A 22,287-nucleotide genomic window follows, 5' to 3' on the forward strand; every position below is an offset into this window, starting at 1 on the left:
TGATTCCCACGGGGGACCAGTATGAAAAATGTAAATGTCAACACTGACAGTGATCCATTTTTTTTCAATAACACCCTGGTTTTGCCAGCACCATGGTCTAACCTACTCAGCCATCTTGCAATGTAAGACACAATATTTTAATTGATTCATTATTATAGGTAGGCGTTATTAACTCGGTTCAAATACAGTACAGGTGTGTTTTTCCCAGTGTCAGTTTGGACTGAAGGCACATCTCAACCCCAGGGATCCGAAATTGGGCTCCCGAGTGACGCAGCGGTCTAAGGCACTGCATCTCAGTGCTTGAGGCGTCACTACAGACACCCTGGTTTGAATCCAGGCTGCATCACAACTGGCCGTGATTGGGAGTCCCATAGGGTGGTGCACAATTGGCCCAGCAGCGTCCGGGTTTGGCCGGTGTAGGCCGTTATTGTAAATAAGAATTTGTTCTTAACTGACTTAGTTAAAAGGTTAAATAAAGGTTAAATAAATACAAATTTAAAAAATTTAAAGGCGCTATAGAGCGTATCATCCAAAAAGGGGGTCACTCCAATGTAGGTGAGTTGCCACATACAGGATTTTAAATGACTTATTTGACAATTAAAATATATAAAGCTGCTCCAGGCAGAGACAACAATACATGCATAAAAATGATCGAAGATAACCTTGATAAAGCTGAAAGGCATATTTTCCTTGTGTGCAACAGGATGGCAGGCTGGCAAGGTTGACACTCATTGCAATTTAGAAAAACAACAACATAAATAGTATGGTTTGGGTGGGATGACTTTCCAGGGATTAGACACCATATGTTTCTTGCAACAATGCCTTGTAAGATTTGTGTAATCCTCCAAACGTTGTTTACTTTGTGAAACAGAGATGGTTGATTTACCAGAGAAACCTTTGATTAAATAGCAGCCTTAATCTTAACAAAGAGGCCTCCTTCATCTGCACTTACCGAAAAAAAACACATGAGAATCGCTTAAAAACATATTGAAAACAAAACATTGAAAAACGACAATCAAAAGGAATGTACATAAACACTATTGTAGATCTACATAAAAATCATATAATACACATTTACTCATTAAGATCCATGAGTGACACCAAGCCGGGAGCTGGGGGAGTTGAATTGTCTTCAAGCTCATCCCTTCACAGTACTGCGTTTACATTTTTGTTGCCTCTCCAACACTCCCTGCTCTTTTAGATAATGACTGAAATAAGATTCCTTCCAAGATAAGCAGCCGCATTAAATTGAAAATTGGAGCAAAAAGACTTGGTGCTCCTGTACTGCTTGCCGTGTGGTAGCAGAGAGAACAATCTATGGGTGACTGGAGTATTTGACAATTTATTGGACATTTCTCTGACACCGCCTAGTATATAGGTCCCAGATGGCAGGAAGCTTGTCCCCAGGCTGCACACGCACTACCCTCTATAGCACCTTACAGTCGGATGCCAAGCAGTTGCCATACAAGCCGTTATGCAACTGGTCAGGACGCTCTCGATGGGTGCAGCTGTAGAACTGTTTGAGGATCTGGGGACCTATGCCAAATCTTTTCAGTCTCCTGAGGGGGAAAAGGTGTTGTCGTGCCCTCTTCACTACTTTCTTGGTTTGTTTGGACCATGAAAGATTGTTGGTGATGTGGACACCAAGGAACGTGAAACTCTTGACCCGCTCCACTACAGCTCTGTCAGTGTGAATGGCGGCGTGTTCCTGCCTCCTTTTCCTGTAGTTCATGATCAAATTCTTTGTCTTGCACACGTTGAGGGAGAGGTTGTTGTCCTGGCACCACAATGCCAGGTCTCTGACCTCGTCTTTATAGACTGCATCATTGTTGTCGGTGATCAGGTGTACCACTGTTGTGTCAACAGCAAACTTAATGTTGGTGTTCGAGTCGTGCTTGGCCACGCAGTCGTGGGTGAACAGAGAGTACAGAAGGGTACTAAGCACGCATCACTGAGAGGCTCCCGTGTTGAGGATCAGCTTGGCAGATGTGTTGTTGCCTACCCTTACCAACTGGGGCGGCCCGTCAGGAAGTCCAGGATCCAGTTGCAGAGGGAGGTGTTTAGTCCCAGGGTCCTTAGCTTAGTGATAAGCTTTGTGGGCACTATGGTGTTGAACGCTGAGCTGTAGTCAATAAACAGCATTCTCAAATAGGTCTTCCTTTTGTCCAGGTGGGAAAGGGCAGTGTGGAGTGCCGTTGAGATTGCGTCATCTGTGGATCTGTTGGGGCGGTATGCGAATTGGAGTGTGTCTAGGGTTTCCAGGATGATGGTGTTGATATGAGCTATGACCAGCCTTTCAAAGCACTTCATGGCTACCGACGTGAGTGCTACGGGGTGGTGGTGATTTAGGCAGGTTATCTTTGCTTTAATGGGCACAGGGACTATGGTGATCTGCTTGAAACATGTAGGTATTACAGACTCGGTCAGGAAGAGGTTGAAAATGTCAGTGAAGACACTTGCCAGTTGGTCCGCGCATTCACTGAGTACATGTCCTGGTAATTCGTCTGGCCACGCTGCCTTGTGAATGTTGACCTGTTTAAAGGTCTTGCTCACATCAGCTACGGAGAGTGTGATCACACAGTCTTCCGGAACAGCTGGTGCTCTCATGTATGCTTCTGTGTTGCTTTCCTCAAAGCGAGCATCAAAGGCATTTAGCTCGTCTGGTTGGCTTGTGTCACTGGGCGGCTCGGTGGGTTTCCCTTTGTAGTCCGTAATAGTTTTCAAGACTTGCCACATCCGACGAGCATCAGAGCCGATGTAGTAGGTTTCAAACTTAGTCTTGTATTGACACTTTGCCTGTTTGATGGTTCATCTGAAGACACAGCGGGATTTCTTATAAGTGTCTGGATTAGTGTCCCGCTCCTTGAAAGCGGCAGCTCTAGCCTTTAGCTCAGTGCACTTATTGATGAAGCAGGTGACTGAGGTGGTATACTATTCAATATCATTGGATGAATCCCAGAACACACTCGTCTGCGCTAGCAAAATAGTCTTGTAGCATAGCATCCTCGTCATCTGACCACTTCCGTATCGAGGGAGTTACTTGTTCTTTCTGGTTTAGTTTTTGCTTGTAAGCAGGAATCTGGAGAATATAATTATGGTCAGATTTGCCAAATGGAGGGTGAGGGAGAGCTTTGTATGTGTCTCTGTGTGTAGAGTAAAGGTGGTTAAAAAATGTTTCCCTCTGGTTGCACATGACAGGCTGGTAGAAATGCGGTAAGATGGATTTAATTTTTCCTGCATCAAAGTCCCATGCCACTAGGAGCGCCACTTCTGGATGTGCATTTTCTTGTTTGCTTTTGGCCTTATACAGCTCATTGAGTGTGGTCTTAGTGCCAGCATCGGTTTGTGGTGGTAAATAGAGGGCTACGAAAAGTATAGATGAAAACTCTCTTGGTAGATAGTGTGGTTTACAGCTTACCACGAGGTACTCTACCTTAGGCAAGCAATACCTCAAGACTTCCTTAATATTAGACATTGCGTACCAGTTGTTATTTACAAAGACACACCCCAGCCCTTGTTTTACCAGGCGTAGCTGTTCTGTCCTGCCAATGTATATATTCCGTGTTGTCGTTCAGCCACGACTAAGGGGGAAACATACGACATTACAGTTTTTAATGCTCCATCGGTAGGATAGTCTCGAATGGAGATCATCCAGTTTATTCTCCTTCCTAAACCTTTTTGAGGTTGCCACTGATCTATATAGGGTTGGGTCAATGAAGCAAGACAACAGTGTCATTGCTTTCACCAATCCAACTGTGCACTCCATTAATCTCTACACAATTATCCATTCTTTTTGATGAGGAATCTTTCAGTTTATGATTTCAAACATCAGTTAAACACACTTTAACTGACAACCTCCGTGTTCTCCTTTATCCTCCTTTGTATTTTTTCCCATCCTCAGGTGGTGTCGGCCCGGCGTCTTCTCCCTGCCCGTTCTCAGTTGGTTATCCTTAGTCTCCACCGCGCTGCCCCTAGTGGAATGTGTGTTCCACACCTTGCATGGTGAGCAGCCACATCAGCCTCAATGCCCACGACCTCATCTCCTATTGGATGACTCCAGCAGTATGGGCACCGCCCACTTTGACACCCTACTGAAGTTTGTCACCAATGTTACGTCGACGTTCGACATCTACCATGGACACACGTGTGGCGTTAGTGCAGTATACATATGAGCAGAGGTTGGAGATAGGCCTTGGGGCATATGGTGGAAAGGAGGAGCTGTTGGACACCATTTTGGGGATAAGCTACTGGAGCGGGGGGGACCAGCACAGGGGTTGCCATTGCGTTCATCACATGGGAAGTTTCCAGACAATGAACGGGAGTAAGCAGAAGGTCATGGTAGTTATCACTGACGGCGTTCATATGACGGAAGCAAGGTGGGGAGGGAGGGTCAAGAGGGGATTGGCTAAGAGGGAACAATGGGGGGTGGAAAATAATTGTAGCAGGGCAGAGGCCCTATTTGAAGATTTAGAAAATACACCTCTCCTTCATTTTTAAGGTCCCATTTGGGTGACTTGAGTGAATGAAAGCAAGGTTTCACTTTCCACATTATTGCTTTCATCTATTTAAATCAGGTCAGGGACTACCTTGACAGAGAATGGATTCATTTGAATGGAAGTACTTGAATGGAGAAAGAAACTGATATATGGTGTGTGTATTGTGTGTGTGAACAGGTGTAATTGCCTACTCCATTGGTTTTGCTTGTGCTTCCCAGGAGCAGCTAGAAGACATAGCCAGCGAGCCAGTCAAGGAGCACTTGTTCTTCATGGAGGACTTTGATGACCTCCATAAGCTGGTGCCCAATATCGTACACAACATCTGTTAAGAGTTCAACTCACAGCCTCAAAACTGAACCCTTAAATAGAACACACAAAAACAACAGTCAGCTGCCTCTGACCAGAATATCAGGTAGCATTTTCTGGTCATCTTCTAACGACTCTACATGTTAATTTGCTTAGAAAACAGGCACTGCTCCCTATGACATACCCCACGGCAAAAGTAATTGATGGAACGGCCCCTAATGCGCTCGGCTGAGCATCGTTCTGGTGTGTGTGGTCTCTTACACACTGGGAGAAGTACTACATTGTCAACAAATGATACTTATGCACATAACAGTTGGTATTTAAAAAATATACATCTTAGATTTATTTATAAAAGACTGTGTTTAAAAAAATATTGTTAGGACTTTTGCAAGGTATAAACATTGCAATTGGATTACAATTAATATGTAATATGGGGTACTTAAAATGTTAATCAAATACAAATATATTTTCCTATAGGTAGGTATACACTTGAATGGAAAATGTGTGATAATGTTGAATCAATGAAATGCATTATTCTAAAGGTGGGAAACAAATACTACATTACCAGTATGATATACAACATATTCCTTTATTGTTGTTATTGATAAATCTGTCAATCTCCCATCTGAGAAAAAATACAATACATCATGAAAAAAGAATAAACTATAATGACAATAATTATATGTACTGTATGTACAGTCCAATTAGCATATTTATCAAATTCACATCTTAAAAGAATTCTCTATACAACTGGAGGTTAAAAGGGGAATTACTTTTGATTTACAATTGGCAAACTTGGTTTCGCCCAGGACTTGTTTATTTTCCCATTGGTTATTAATAGGTTCTTTGTTTTGTGTGATCTTTTCTCATTCACTTTGTATTGCTCGTAAGCAACACCCTCTGCTGCTCAGAATGGACAAGTGAATTTGACGCATATATGAGTCACTATATTTAGACTAGAGCATTCTGCTTTAACACTGCCTATCACAGTACAATAATTATTTGTTCAAATCCTAGTTCTTGTCCGACTCCTGGTTCTGGGAGGACCACTGTTTGCTTGGTTATTATTATTATTCCAATTGACGACAGTATGCAGTCATGATAGACACACTAACTGTCTCAAAAAACAACAGCTCAATCAAACTGATTTGGAGAAGACTAGTATTTAAAGTTGTTCTCTACGACCAAAAACACACTAACAAAACACTAGCCAGCCCTCATTATTCTGTCATGGACATACCCATTAAAAGACATGAAATGAGAGCCAACCTGCTGAAATATGGTTCTTCCACATTGTGAGCAGCAGGGGGCCCTATACCAATTCCTCTTTTGTTCAACTACTCAGTGTTGTGATGAGACTACTGTACGTTTACCACGACAAGGGCACCATACATACTGACTCCATTTCACATCACCATGTTTAGCCACTCAATATACTGTGTTAATAAATATTTTTTTTTATACTTTAAAACTGTACACGTTTTTGTTCTCTCCCTTACATTGTCTAAAATTACCTGACACCAAAGTAAATAAAAAAAGATCTTTGTACAACGCAAGCACACCAAATTCCCCACAGATTTTGATCCATCCTCGTCATTCAACAGTCCTTATTTTAGACCAAAGCATTTGGTAGATAGCGAAATCCTAATCTCTCACGGTTCAACTGCAGATGAGACAACTTGGAGAATAAATTACAAAATCTGTCTTGTTTTGTAGTGCTCACAACCAAAGGCATAACTTTTGATAAGACCGGCAAATCTCCAACCATTGAACTACAAAAAAAACAAAGTACACAAATCCCCCAAGGAATAACTCCTAAATGTTCAAGTAAAACAGAAAATATTCTTTAAAAAAATATCTACCTGTATTTAACAAGGATTTACCTTTTTCACCAACCATGTATAGTAAATAAAAAAACTAGTAATTGCTCAAAATAATTAGACAAAATCCTATTTTCAAACCGCTATTACATAAAGCATTTACCCTGCTTTCTGACCAGTGCTGGTCATATCGCCTAAACACAGTTGAGTACTAAGAGACCTCAGTTCTGCAGTCAAAATGGGAGCCAAGGGGCTAACTCAGCACAGTGGCAAGCAGGATATCTATGAAGAATCTACCTTAGCAGTCATAGCTAACTTGGCATTAGCATTAACTTAGCATTAGCAAAAGAGCTAACTTAGCATTATAAGCTGAAAAGAGCCAATTTAGCAGTTGCAGGAAACTTCACATCTGCAGGCTCTCTGTGAAGCATCTTGTCATTGTAAGACAATACTTGGTTGGTTATTTTGGCTTAAATGACACAGAGGCATAAATACACAGCTCAAATGAAAAAAACAATCAAATGAATAATTGTTTCACTGCAAACCATTTTCAGTGCAGTTTGTCTGGTTCAACTATAAATGCATGATAAAGCAGCATGTATTCAAATTAGGTCAAACCACAACATTGATCAATCAATTCTGTTAAATTGTGAAACAAAGTTTGAGAAATTGATCTACTGCTAGCAAATTGTCACAGGACAGTTCTTGTTAAGAGTTAACGCTTCTACTTATATTGCTACAGTATATTACAATGTTGCTGTCCTATTTACGTAAAGAATGGAACATCCAAACACCAAATAGGCACTCCTTGTACCTAGGAGAACTGAAGCATAAAAGCATTTACAATTTAATTGGAAACTAAATGAAGTTTAAGAAAGGATGTGGCCTGGCTAAGTCAGTGTTTTGGCTGTGTACAGGCAATTTAGATCTGGACACTGATTCAACAGTGAAGCAAAGCAAGCTGGAATACAAGGATGGCTTCTCACTTAGGTGACAGATTCATATGGGCTAATAATGTAGGAATTTTGTTAGCAAAGTTTCATTAAACAATTAAATTATTTTCATGGGGTTGGCTTTTCAAGATAATGCAAAACAAGTATGTGGACAATAGGCACTACTTAAAAAGCTACATTTGTACTTGTTTAAGAGATGAAATAATGGAGTAATTTCCAATTTGTTGTGATTACATACAAAACCATATTGACATATAAAAAAGGCTATAATAAATCACACATCAAGGAAATGCAGCCTCTTAGCCTTTACTTCAACTTCAAACTGACTTTCAGGTTACTTTAAACTACTTTTCAGTTTTCCTTTTTTAGGGGGACTCCAGTTCTGCACACTACTGTATATTTCAGTGGATTGGAGGGCATTGTGGATCCCAACTCCCTCGTTCAATAATTGAAACAGTACTGTGACATTGACCACTAGTCATACATATTCTGTGTACATCCGATGAAAATAATTATTTTCAAACGTAGTTTGATGGATCAAATGGAATAGACAATGTCCAGTGTTGGACAATAAATTCAAACTTGTTGTTGAACGCCCTGCCCACTCCTACACTGCACACAAACTGTCAAATCTCCTACGTTGCACAGAAACGGTAAAATAACATTGTTTGCAAGACTGACGAAAAAGGCACATTTTCATGAAATCTTTGAAAATGACGACATTGAAGACACAGGCAGTCTTTAGGGGTGGCTGGGGTGGGGTTGCAGAATACGAGTCTTGTGTTTCTGTTAGTTAGGAAACAAATGCAATGTTTCTAAATGAGAGTACAGGTCTTGAGAATTTCCTGGATATCCACTTGGTCTTTGACCACTGGTCTCCTTCTGGTTTGGCTGTAGCACCCAGGCCCGCCCGGGTTAGCTGGGGAGTGTGTGCAGGACAGGAAGTATACGGTGGAAGGATAGTAGCCGCCTTCTCTCAAAACGTTCACCCCTTTCAGCCTTCAAACCATCAGGTGTCTAACCTTCACTCTAGACTGCCACTGGTTGAGACTCGACACCAGTGGCTAGTTACCCATTCACCTCACTACATTTCCTTCCACACTGCCTTTGAGTTGGGCTCCAACTTCCATCTCTCCCTTCAGTTACACCACACCCTAATCCCCTTTTTTATGGTCCTTCGAGCCGGACGCAGCTGTTAGCCATCGGGATTTGCAGTCATACGAAGACCTTGGCAAGCGCGTCGGCCCCGGCGCTGCCGATGTAGCACTTGGTGGGGTGGAACGCCACGTCGTGGATGGCCTCGTCCGACTTCTTGCGGTGCGCTGTGAACTCCTGGATGCACGTCTTGCTCTCCATGTTCCACAGGCGGATGGAGCAGTCGTGGCCTAACATGGTGGAGGATGGCGAGAATAAAAATGTAAAGAAATAGGGAGGTAGAGTGAGAGAGAGAAAGAGAGAGATGTTACAATTATACAACTGCCTTTTAGTGAAAGTTTCCACAAGAAAGATCCAAGGGGGCTTCCGTTTTTGTACTCAGATATTATATTTGCCACACTGTCAGTTTGTATCTCCAGTTATGCAAGGAACAATATTGCTGTAATTACATGAAACGCTAACCAACAAAACACTAGAACTTCTCTGTTTCCAGATAAATACTTACTGCCAGACATCAGGTACAAGCCATTGGGATCCACAGCTAAACTGGTGACTGCGTCCAGGTGGGCTACCATGGAGTGAATACATTTCCCTGTAATTAGAACCCAGAATGAGTACAAAATCAATGTCCTCAATGTTGTATTTACACCAACTGTTATAGGTACACTTTATACTGTGACAAAATGTGTTTGTCTTACTATGTGTACATTTCATTTTCATTCTAGCTGGAATGTCGGTTCGGCAATTGGTCGCTCTCTATCTCACCTGTGTTGTTGTCAAAGAACTGAATGTGTCGGTCCTCCTGGGCCGTGATGGTGATGGGCAGAGTGGGGTGACTCAGCACCTTGTTGATCTTGCACGGGGCTTCTTTGTGTTCGGGGTGGATGTGAAAAGACAGGAAACTCAACTGAACATTGCCGATTAGCCTTTCTCATTTACATGTAGTCATTTGTCAGAACAACATGATAAATGAGAGTTAAAACTCAAGACAAAATGATTCAAAAGTAGGGAGTTGAACATCCACAGAGCTATAATATAATTGGTGGGTACTAGGGTTATATTGCAGACTGTGCTGATATACCAGCTGCTCTGCCCTGTTGCTAATATAACAAAGAATTATGCTAAGGAAACTTTCTGAAGCGAGTACACCAACAAAATAAGAGTATGACCTTTAATGCATAAACATAAAACATTTATGTTGTGACAAGAGGGGTAAAGGGAGTTGACAGGGAGAATGAAAGAAAATATTAGTGAGCGCATATTGCACTCAAATACTCTCTTTCGAGTTACAAATCCATATAGTCACTGTGTAGAAAATGGCAGCAGAATTTACCGGGCTCTCCAGTCTGGTCCAGCTTGAGGATCAGCTGCCGCGTCTCCATGTTGAAGAGTCCGATCTCCCCCGTGCTGAATGACGTCACCATGTGGGCCGACTCACTGCACACCAGGTCCACTGACGTGGGGACGCCCAGTTCTGAAGAGTTGAAAAGGTTGTGAGCTAATCCTAGAGCAGTGGTTCTGCTGTAGGGGGCAGGATTTGCTTGTGGTGACCACGGTCCTAGGTCAGACCTTCTTTTGCATTGAGTAACTCTTTATGGAGCTAATTCTTGATCAGTTTTACCTCTGAATCGGATAAAGGTAGAGAGGTTAGGGTTTGGCTGTGGGGACCTGGTTTGTCCTAGGTCAGACCTCTTTTTGGGGCAGGTAGAGTTCTGAATTGACTCAGAGGTTCCCAAACTTTATTGACCCACGACCCCATATTGATATCAAAAGTGTTTTGCGACCCCCACCATGTAAAAAAAGTTATGCAATCAATGGCCAATGATTACTTTTAAATTGGGACTATGACAGTCTAATTACAAATCAGTCACAGTATTTTTGACAGTATTTCAATATGAAGACAGTATGGTTTGACGTAACTGAAATGCATCAGAAAGGTATTGGGAAGTTCAGAAGACCATCAAGCAATAATGTTGTATGATCTTCTGTGTAGAAAGGTCTCTGACCTCCCTATAGGCTGTCTCATCGTTGTCGGTGATTTAGGCCTACCACTGTTGTGTCTTCGGCAAATGGTGTTGGAGTCATGCCTGGCCATGCAGTCATGACTGAACAGGGAGTACAGGAGGGGACTGAGCACGCACCACTGGGGTGTTGAGGATCAGCGTGGAGGATGTGTTGTTACCTACCCTTACCACCTGGGGGCGACCAGTCAGGAAGTCCAGGATCTAGTTGCAGAGGGGGGTGTATGGTCCCAGGGTCCTTAGCTTAGTGATGAACTTTAAGTGCATTATGGTGTTGAACGGTGAGCTGTAGTCAATGAATAGCATTCTCACTTAGATGTTCCTTTTGTCCAGGTGTGAAAGGGCAGTGTGGAGGGCAATAGAGATTGCATCATCTGTGGATCTCTTGGGGCGGTATGCAAATTGGAGTGAGTCTAGGGATAATGGTGTTGTGAGCAGACTTTCAAAGCACTTCATGGCTACAGACGTGAGTGCTACAGGTCGGTAGTCATTTAGGCAGGTTACCTTAGTGTTCTTGGGTACAGGGACTATGGTGGTCTGCTTGAAACATGTTGGTTTTACAGACTCAGTCAGGGAGAGGTTGAAAATGTTAGTGAAGACACTTGCCAGTTGGTCAGCGCATGCTCGGAGTCCTGGAAATCCGTCTGGACCTGCGGCCTTGTGAATGTTGACCTGTTTGAAGGTCTTACATCGGCTACGGTGTGCGTGATCACACAGTCATCCAGAACAGCTGATGCTCTCATGCATGTTTCAATGTTACTTTCCTCGAAGCAAGAGTAGAAGTAATTTAGCGTGTCTGGTAGGCTCGTGTCATTGGGCAGTTTGCGGCTGTGCTTCCGTTTGTAGTCTGTAATAGTTCACAAGCCCTGCCACGTTCGACGAGTGTCGGAGCTGGTGTAGTATGATTTGATCTTAGTCCTGCATTGACGCTTTGCCTGTTTGATAGTTCGTCGGAGGGCATAGCGGGAGTTCTTATAAACTTCCGGGTTAGAGTCCTGCTCCTTGAAAGCGGCTGCTCTACCATTTAGCTCATTGCGAATGTTGCCTGTAAGCTACGGCTTCTGGTTGGGGTATGTACGTACAGTCACTGTGGGGACGACGACATCTATGCACTGATTGATGAAGCCAGTGACTGATGTGGTGTACTCCTCAATGCCATCGGAAGAATCCCGGAACATATTCCAGTCTGTGCAAGCAAAACAGTCCTGTAGCTTAGCATCTGCTTCATCTGACCACTTTCTTACGGACCGGGTCACTGGTGGTTCCTGCTTTAGTTTTTGCTTGTAAGCATGAATCAGAAGGATAGAATTATGGTCAGATGTGTCAATTGGAGGGCGAGGGAGAGCTTTGTACGCATCTCTTAGTGTGGAGTAAAGGGGGTCTAGTGTTTTTTCCCCTCTGGTTGCACATTTAACATGCTGATACAAATAAGGTAAAATGGATTTAAGTTTCCCTGCATTAAAGGAGTGCCGCCTCTGAATGAGCATTTTCCTGTTTGCTTATGGCCGTATGCAGCTCAATGAGTGCGGTCTTAGTGCCAGCATCGGTTTGTGGTGGTAAATAGACAGCTACGAAGAATATAGATGTAAACTCTCTTGGTAGATAGTGTGGTCTACAGCTTATCATGAGATACTCTACCTCAGGCGCGCAAAACCTTGTGATATCATGCATCAGCTGTTGTTTACAAATATACATAGACCGCCACCCCTTGTCTTACCAGAGGCTGCTGTTCTATCCTGCCGATACACCGCATAACCCGCCAGCTATATGTTATTAATTTTGTCGTTCAGCCACGACTCGATGAAACATAAGATATTACAGTTTTTAATGTCCCGTTGGTAGGATATACGTGCTTGTAGTTCATCCTCTTTATTATCTAGCCAATAGTACCAATGGCAAAGGCAGATTAGCTACTCGTCGCCGGATCCTTACAAGGCACCCCGATCTCCTTCTGCGATATCTCCGTCTCTTTCTCCTGTGAATGACGGGGATAAGGGCCTTGTCGGGTGTCTGGAGTAAATCCCTCTCGTCCGACTCATTCAAGAAAAATGATTTGTCCAGTTCAAGGTGAGTAATCACTGTTCTGATGTCCAGAAGCTCTTTCCAGTCATAAGAGTCGGTAGCAGCAACATTGGGTACAAAATAAGTTAAACAATGTGATTTATTTGTAATTTTTTAAATAGCACGACTGGTTAAGAGCCCATAAAACGGCAGCCATCCCCTCCGGTGCCATCTTCATCATGGTGTCGCGACCCCTAGTTTGGGAAACCCTGGAGTAACTCTATGGGGCAGATTTTAGGTCATTGTATAGCGTGAAATGACAAATATATTTTATCAGCTGATCCTAGAGCAGTGGTTATGTGGGACAGTCTGTGTAAGAGGGTGAATTTGGTGTTTTGTAAGCTGATCCTAGAGCAGACGTTGTGGAACATTAAGTAAAATATGTGTGAGGCATCTGTTTTATGAACTGATCTTAGTGCAGTTTTGTGTGGGACAGCCAATGTAAGTCTATTGGGGGATCATGTCGTCGATCTGATCTGCGTTCAGCACCTCACCTCCTTTCTCGTTGAAGATGGCGAGTGCGGGGGAGGTGTTGGCAGCGTTCCACAGGCGCACCGTGCCATCCCCGGAGCAGGAGAGCAGGCGCTGGTGGGCCGAGCTGTAGACCACTCCCCACACTGAGTCAGTGTGACCCAGCAGCGCACCCCGCAGCACCGAGGGCTCTATTGCAGGAAAGAGAGAGGGAGAGTTAAGAGAGAGAAGGAAGGAGGGTTATGAAGAGGTAGAGGTTGAGAATTAAGAGGTGGGGAGAGTTAAAAGGAGGGAGGGGAAAAGGAGAGAGGGAATGGGAGAGTAACGAAAGATCATGTGGAGACAGGAAAAAAAAAAGAGTGAAAGAGGAGGATGAAAGGAATGTCAGATAGAGAGTTAGAAGGGCAATGTAGTGAAAGGGAAAATAGGTGGAGAGAGGAAGAGTAAAGTGATGAGAACAGTGAAGAAATGAAGAGATGAAGAGAATATGAAAAAAGAGAAAGAAGAGAGATGTACTAATAATCAGGGGTGTAGCTAAGGCAACTGGGGGAATACCATATGAGTCATAGGGGTCAATATTGGGGTTAGGGGTGTTCCAGCTCTGAATGGTTCCATCCACCCCCCCACTGAAGCACTGCTCCCCTGTGGAGCTCATGGTCACACACAACACCGCACCCCTACAGAAGACAGGAAAACTCATCTCATTATTAACTTCAACTTGTTTTGGGAAGACAAAACACAACACCGCACTCCTACAGAAGAAAGTGGCAATACCTATTACTACAAAATTCAACACTTGTTTTTTTTCTCATTGCACTTTTGTAGTGTTTTACTTATGGAAAGATACAAAGTATGTGAATATGTACATTTGATGGTTTGTATGGAATACATTTGATAGAACAAATTATTCATGTATACAAGAGTATCAGTCCAGCTGTCCAGTTATTAAAAAGGTTGGGTTATAGTGGATAAGGAAGATTACTCACCGATGGGCCCTGAAAGTATAGATGGGTTCCACATCTAGGGCAGCACACCTAGGAAGACAGACAGGGGACATAACTATCTTTGATGTACATATCCAACGAGCATACACAAACTAAAACCAAATGTCCCATAACAGCCATCAGAAATGTATAAGAAAAAGGCATAAATTAGCTATCGATTGCCTTTTTACTATAGTGCTCTTAACAATTCCACATGACTCTTACCCCATTGAAAGTGACCAAGTTATCCACTTTCACTACTTAAGTACCTGCTAAAAGCATAATGGTCTTTGACTGGGTCTTATTCATTAGTGCACACCGAGAGTTTCTTTATTACTATGTATCGCTCTCATCTTGGTCAGGTCGTTATTGTAAAAGAGAATGTGTTCTCAATTACTTACCTGGTTAAATGAAGGCAAACATTTTAATTGTTTGGGGTCTAGTAAATATGATCCAGGTGTTTGACTGACAGCAGGGTAGGCCTATGTGAACTCTTACTTCTTGGCGGGGGCGGTCTTCTGGAGGTTCCACAGTTTGAGGGTGTGGTCCTCGGAGGCAGTGACCAGGACGGGCTCCACGGGGTGGAAGGCCAGGCCGCGGATGGAGTCAAAGTGGCTCCGCAGCGTGAACTTGGGGTTCCACGTCTTCCGCAGCGCATCCTGACTGCTGGTCACCTGAGAAAAATGGAAAAGAGTATTGATGTCAGTTGGAGATTTGCAGACAGATGTCCCCCATATGACAAACTCCTCCCTCTGCTCAAGCCATGTGGTTCCCTCTTGATTGTCGCTCCATCTGTTGGATGCTTGAAAGCCTCAAAATCACAGTCCAGACCTACTCTGTCATATAGCTGTTATTTGATTGTTTTTGTTTAGCTTTTTCAAGCAAGCAATATAGAAGATCTGAAAAATATTATTATTAGGATTCAAGCCGTACTCCTGTACAATAATGTTTCAGAAGGTATAGCAAGCTAGGAGTCACTAGTTTTGTCTTATTTATTTCAATTTACAAAAAGACACTTACGACACTTGACTTAAGGTTGGTTCCTGTTTGTTATGCAAGTTCAGTGGTGCTATGCTCTTTACCAAGCCTCTAAATACAGTTGAAGTCGGAAGTTTACATTCACCTTAGCCAAATACATTTAAACCCAGTTTTTCACAATTCCTGACATTTAATCTTAGTAAACATCCCCCGTGTTAGGTCAGTTAGGATCACCACATTTTAAGAATGTGAAATGTCAGAATAATAGTAGAGATAATGATTTATTTCAGCTTTTATTTCTTTCATCACATTCCCAGTGGGTCAGAAGTTTACATACACTCAATTAGTATTTGGTAGTATTGCCTTTAAAATGTTTACCTTGGGTCAAACAATTCAGGTAGCCTTCCATAAGCTTCCCACAAAACGGTGGGTGAATTTTGGCCCATTCCTCCAAACAGAGCTGGTGTAACTGAGACAGGTTTCTAGGCCTCCTTGCTTGTGCACACTTTTTCAGTTCTGGCCACTCCAATACCTTGACTTTGTTGTCCTTAAGTCATTTTGCCACAACTTTGGAAGTATGCTTGGGGTCATTGTCCATTTGGAAGACCCATATGCAACCAAGCTTTAACTTCCTGACTGATGTCTTGAAATGTTGCTTCAATATATCCACATTATTTTCCTGCCTTATGATGCCATCTACGTTATGAAGTATACCAGTCCCTCCTGCAGCAAAGCACCCCCACAACATGATGCTGCCACCCCTGTGCTTCACAGTTGGGATGGTGTTCTTCAGCTTGCAAGCCTCCCCCTTTTCCTCCCAACATAACGATGGTCATTATAGCCAAACTGTCTGTAAACAATTGTTGGAAAAATTACTTGTGTCATGCACAAAGTAGATGTCCTAACAGACTTGCCAAAACTAGTTTGTTAACAAGAAATTTGTGGAGTGGTTGAAAAAAAGAGTTTTAATGATTCCAACCTAAGTGTATGTAAATTCCGACTTCAACTGTATGTACGCAAAGTGCCCCTTGTGCTTGACCTCAGTAGATAGTCACTGCATATCCATTTCATTTCCTGCTTGTTAGAGCTGCAATATCTTAGTATGAAAGTTACCATACAAACTTTAATGTTATCTAATGCACACAAATCCATGCCTATTTTGAGATGAGTGTCCATCCTAGAAATATAATTAGAACATTATGGTGTCCTCCCACACAGGGTCCAACTGAGCAATATAACAGTCTCTTCAATCCCAACCTCATTCTGCATGCTAGCTCTCTACAGCAATACAACAGCAGAGTTCATTTCGCATTCAATTGATCTGGAGTGTGTGTATGTGCACGCATGTGCCTCTGTGTGTGCACTCTTGCATTAATGTGTATGCGTCTAGGCGCGTGTTTGTGTGTGTGTGTGTCAATAAAAGCAAAAGTCAAAGCACATGCTAATCAGACTAGCCTGTTTAAATATTGACATTTTGAAAGCTGGGGACCAGCCTCTTACATAAGCTTGGTTCAATTCTGTGGATTATTATTGACTTCAAGGCTTCTGTTTGCAGTTGCACTCATTAGCTCAAAGCCTATGTATATAAGCACAGTTAATAGAGTTAATAAAGTAGGAGAATTTATTCTGCTCATAAACCTACACTACCAATCAGCTTGATCCCAATTTTTACACATATTCCAGCACTCTGGGGTGAAGTTCCCTAGGATCAGTTTCCCTTCCCCCAACCCTAATCATGACCAGGGAAAATGCTAAACTGAACCAAGATCAGTATAAACTTCACTCTCCTCCTACTCACTCACCTGGGGTTCATACAATACAGTAAACCTAGGGTTTTCTCACAGTGTACACTTCGTATAAGTCTTATCTGTCAATAACTGGCTCAGGCTTTGAAAAATAGGTTGGATTTTTAGATAAATACAGTGCATTCAGATCTCTTGACTTGTCCACATTTTGTTACGTTACAACCTTATTCTAAATATATATATATATTTTAAATTCCATCAATCTACACACAATAGCCCATGATGACAAAGCAAATTTTAGCAAATGTATAAAATATAAAAAACGAAATATACATTTACATAAGCATTCAAACCCTTTACTTGAAGCACCTTCGACAGCGATTACAGCCTAGAGTCTTCTTGGGTATGACGCTACAAGTTTGGCACACCTGAATTTGTGGGGTTTCTCCCATTCTTCTCTGCAGATCCTCTTTAGCTCTGTCAAGTTGGATAGGGAGCATCGCTGCACAGCTATATGGCTTTACTGGCTTCTACTTTGTGTTCCAGTCTGGAAGCTCAAAGTTTCTAAATCTAGCTAATCAATCAATCTTCTGCTACACGGCAATGTAAAGCAGTAGATGTTTGCTGCCCCGAGGGACCTAAGTGCTGAAAGAGTTGTCCATGGGGCTCCACACTAGAGGTCGACCAATTAATCAGAACGGACGATTAATTCGGGCCGATTTCAAGTTTTCATAACAATCGGAAATCTGTATTTTTGGGCGCTGATTTTTAAAAATATTTATTTGTATACCTTTACTAGGCAAGTCAGTTAAGAACACATTTTCAATGACGGCCTAGGAACGGTGGGTTAACACTGCCTTGTTCAGGGGCAGAACGACAGATTTTCACCTTGTCAGCTCGGGGGATCCAATCTTGCAATCTTACAGTTAACTAGTCCAACGCTCTAACCACCTGCCTCTCATTGCACTTCACGAGGAGCCTGCCTGTTACACGAATACAGCAGAAGCCAAGGTAAGTTGCTAGCTAGCATTAAACTTATCTTATAAAAAACAATCACGCAGAGTCAGGGTATACGGAATTATGACATAACATTGAAGGTTGTGCAATGTAACAAGAATATTTAGACTTAGGGATGCCACCCATTAGATAAAAAAACCCGAATGGTTCCGTATTTCACTGAAATAATAAATGTTTTCGAAATGATAGTTTCCGGATTCGACCATATTAATGACCAAAGGCTCATATTTCTGTGTGTTATGTTATAATTAAGTCTATGATATGATAAGAGCATTCTGACGATGGTAGGCAGCAGCAAGCTCGTAAGCATTCATTCAAACAGCACTTTTGTGCGTTTTACCAGCAGCTCTTTGCAAGCACAGCGCTGTTTATGACTTCAAGCCTATCAGCCTAATGGCTGGTGTAACCGATGTGAAATGGCTAGCCTGTTAGCTGGGTGTGCGCTAATAGCGTTTCAAACATCACTCGCTCTGAGACTTGGAGTAGTTATTCCCCTTGCTCTGCAAGGGCCGCGGCTTTTGTGGAGTGATGGGTAACGCTGCTTTGAGTGTGGCTGTTGTCGATGTGTTCCTGGTTCGAGCCGAGGTAGGGACGAGGAGAGGGACGGAAGCTATACTGTTACACTGGCAATACTATAGTGCCTATAAGAACATCCACTAGTCAAAGGTATATGAAATACAAATGGTATAGAGAAATAGTCCTATAAATACTATATTGACTACAACCTAAAACCTCTTACCTTGGAATATTGAAGTCTCATGTTAAAAAGGAACCACCAACTTTCATATGTTCTCATGTTCTGAGCAAGGAACTGAAACGTTAGCTTTTTAACATAGCACATATTGCACGTTTACTTCAACACTTCGTTTTTGCATTATTTAAACCAAATTGAACAGGTTTCATTATTTATTTGAGGCTAAATTGATTTTATCGATGTATTATATTAAGTTAAAATAAGTGTTCATTCAGTATTGTTGTAATTGTCATTATTACAAATATTTTGTTTATTTTTCTTTTTAAATCGGCATCAGCTTTTTTGGTCCTCCAATAATCGTTATCGGCGTTGAAAAATCATAATCGGTCGACCTCTACTCCACACACACACACCAGAAAATGTAATATGTGAATGCTTCTGCCCACCGTTTGGTGGTGGTGCCCTTTGATGTGATTAGCTGAATGTTGTTGATTGCTATGTCCATTTTACTTATTTTTTTTAGGATTGCTGTGGTCATGATATGTAAATAAAATTCCCTTTGGGGCAAAAATGTGTGTTGTTTTGGTCATAATAAAGGTTTTCATTCATTACTAGCTGCCTTGCCATTGCATCTGGCAGTGTTTGTTGGCCCGTGTAAGGAAGGACTGATGCCACACATGGTAGACCAGGCTGTCGGCTTTGTTGGCCACGGTCATGCTGCTAGCTCGCCCCCCTTACCCTCCCCTTCCTCATCCTCCGTTCCCCGCAGAGGTAGGTAATCATGTCGTAGGCCAGGCTGTCTGCCTCGTTGGTCACAGTGAGGTCCGCCAGCTTGCCCAGCCTCAGCTCACTCTCCCCCATACCTCCCCTCAACCTCCCCATCCTCCCATAATCCCCCCAGAGGTGCTTACGTCGTAGGCCAGGCTGTCCGCCTCGTTGGCCACAGTGAGGCCGGCCAGCTCGCCCAGGCCTAGCTCGCTCTCCGCCGCCTCGTCCGGCCCCATGATGAACGACTTCCCTGACGTGGGCGGAAACGTCATGGCCTCCACTGGGATGGATGGATGGATGGACAGTGAGCCAGACAAACAAATTAAACAGGCAAATATACCAGACAAGTAGGTAGGGAAACATTTACAGACGGACAAAGGGACAAACAGAGAAGTCAAAACACTAAATGACTTCTACTGAAACATAACCATCATTGGTATTTGGGCCTATTAGATATTGTTCTGTCAATTTGTCAATTCAATTATTTACAGTCAATTATATATATTTGGAAACTGTGCATTCTGTAAATTCAAACCCTTTGGGGACAATTAAGCTCTCGTCTTACCTTCTTCGGGGTGGCCCACTTCGTGCTCGTTGAGCCTGGGGACGCTGGGCCGGGATGGCGGTGTCACGGGGGGCTGCATGGAGGGGAGATCCTCGGCGTCTCGCAGGTTGGCCAGCATATCCTGCAGTTTGGACCGATTAGGCCCTGGGATGAGAATGAGGAAGATGAGAAGAGGATCATGGAGAAGGAGTAGAGACAAAGAAGGAAAGGAGAGGGAGGAAGAGGAGAAGTAGTAGTGTACAGAGAGGATCAAGAAGAAACTGAGAAACTTTATAAGATTGAAGTTTAGTTTATTAATTCAACCATTTAAAAAAATGGTTTCCATTGTGGTCCTCGAGACAAGATGGCTAGACAAGATCAAACACAGTATGGCAGTGAAATAATAAAACAAAAACAGAGAAGAAGAACATCTATCTCATCATTCCAGTTACATCATAGGGGTTATTCATACAGGCACAGAAGATAAACATATTTTTACTTTATTTTTAAAGCTGCCCAGAGAGGACGTAGTTTTTATGGGCAGAGGCAACTCATTCCATTCTGAGGCTCCAGTATACAAGAAAGTACCTTTCCCAGCATTACTCCTGAACCTGTATAAGCACACATCAGCAACACCTGATCTGGTGCTGTGATTATGTGCATCCCTAACACGGGGAAAGTAATCACTTAGATATCTGGGCGCAGGACCATAAATACTCCTGTAAACCAAACCTAGTCTAATCTGGGACACCCTAGCCTCAACAGGAAGCCAGTTTAGTTCCTGAAAGCAGCTCCTGCCTATGTGAGTACGTGGACTCACCTTCAATACTACCCCGATCAGCTTATTCTGGGCTATCTGGAGCTCCCCCTTCATAAGTTTAGATAAGCACCCAAACTAGGAAGTACTAGCATAGTCAAAATGGCATTGAATGAGGGAAGTAGCTAGCACTTTCATGGAGTCCTTATCAAGCAGCTTTGACTTTCTAACCAAAAATGTAGTCTTGGCATTAACCTTCCCTAGCACTTTATTGGCCATGCTCACACCTCCCAAGCTTCCATCAAGGATACATCCCAAGTAGCTAACAGAGGTTTTAGTAGTCAGCACCTCACCCCCTAATTCCACACTTTCAGATGATTTCAGAGGACCTACTCAATTTAGGCCTGGATCAAATAATAATTGCTTCAGTTTTCCCTAAGTGCAGAGATGGCTTATTATCTCCAAGCCATTTGCTAATGTTAGTAAGCTCTGTGCTAAGTACGCTCTCCAACCTTATTTTACTTTTGTGAGACACCAGTCATTCGCATAAAGAAAAAGACAGCAAGAACAAGCATCTTTCATATTGTTAATATACAACAAAAACAGCAGAGGCCCAAGCACGCTCCCCTGCGGAACGCCACAACTTGCATGAGACAGTGAACCATTAACCTCTACTACTTGCTCCCTTCCTGATAAATAGGACTTTACCCAGCCTAGAGGGATACTGCTTAACCCCAGTGCTTCTAGTTTGGAGATTAGGAGACTGTGGTTAACTGTATCAAAGGCATTCTGTAGGTCAAGCAGTACCATTCCACAGAAATATCCCTCATAAATCTATTTCCTGATGAAGTCAGTCAAGTAAAGTAGACATGAATTAGTGGAGTATGTTTTTCTAAAACCCGACTGAAAATCATACATTAGACCCTGTTTGTTAACATATTCATACATTTGCTCATGTACAACTCTCTCCAGGAACGTTGATGTTACACAGAGGATAGATACAGGTCTATAATTCCCAGGGTCAGACTTTATCCCCTTCTTATACAGAGTTACAACTTTAGCTTGTTTCATGTCCCTGGGAAAGGTACAGTGTTCAAGAGAGAGATTAACGATATACGTAATACAAGGGCCAATTTGCTCAGCAGAATCTATAAGAAACCTTGCAGGAATATTATCCAGGCCTGTGGCTTTAGAGCATTTAAGCTCTGCCAGCATACTGACTCTGTTGGCTGTTGCTACCTTTGCAAAATAAAAAGAGTTTGGCTGAACCCCTAACTCTACATAATACTTCTGGACTTGGTTGCTTCCATACAAACCAGAACTGGTGGGCAGCTTGCTAACCAGCTTGCAGAAGTAGAAAGAAAAAAAAAGAAAAAGAAGAGTTGAATTCATTGGCAACCTCTGCTTTTTCATATACCATCTTCCCCCTGATGTTCAGTCCAATACTGTTTAATTTGTTTATGGTAGTACCACTATAGCCTAGTTCCTTAAATGATTTCCAAAGCTTTTTAGGGTCAT

The 22,287-nt window shown here is 42.6% G+C and overlaps 1 protein-coding gene across 5 annotated transcripts in view; it reads right to left on the reverse strand.

The window, feature by feature from the left end:
• Window positions 1-5,372: 5,372 nt before the first annotated feature.
• The window catches only part of LOC112230402 (striatin), a 90,657-nt gene continuing 73,742 nt past the window's right edge, over window positions 5,373-22,287 (reverse strand). For 4 of the 5 annotated variants that reach the window (XM_042310901.1, XM_024396692.2, XM_024396690.2 and 1 more), the window contains 10 exons: window positions 20,034-20,177; window positions 19,612-19,748; window positions 14,765-14,940; window positions 14,270-14,317; window positions 13,839-13,960; window positions 13,307-13,474; window positions 10,064-10,204; window positions 9,496-9,597; window positions 9,236-9,322; window positions 5,373-8,960 (listed from right to left, as the gene is read on the reverse strand). In XM_042310901.1, coding sequence (XP_042166835.1) covers window positions 8,791-8,960; window positions 9,236-9,322; window positions 9,496-9,597; window positions 10,064-10,204; window positions 13,307-13,474; window positions 13,839-13,960; window positions 14,270-14,317; window positions 14,765-14,940; window positions 19,612-19,748; window positions 20,034-20,177 — 1,295 coding nt within the window. In that variant the 3' untranslated portion in view covers window positions 5,373-8,790. The remainder of the gene's footprint in view (window positions 8,961-9,235; window positions 9,323-9,495; window positions 9,598-10,063; window positions 10,205-13,306; window positions 13,475-13,838; window positions 13,961-14,269; window positions 14,318-14,764; window positions 14,941-19,611; window positions 19,749-20,033; window positions 20,178-22,287) is intronic. The other variant, XM_024396691.2, reaches the window with a different exon arrangement.

The sequence above is a fragment of the Oncorhynchus tshawytscha genome, linkage group LG32 (genome assembly GCF_018296145.1).
Source record: "Oncorhynchus tshawytscha isolate Ot180627B linkage group LG32, Otsh_v2.0, whole genome shotgun sequence".
NCBI classification, from domain to species: Eukaryota; Metazoa; Chordata; class Actinopteri; order Salmoniformes; family Salmonidae; genus Oncorhynchus; species Oncorhynchus tshawytscha.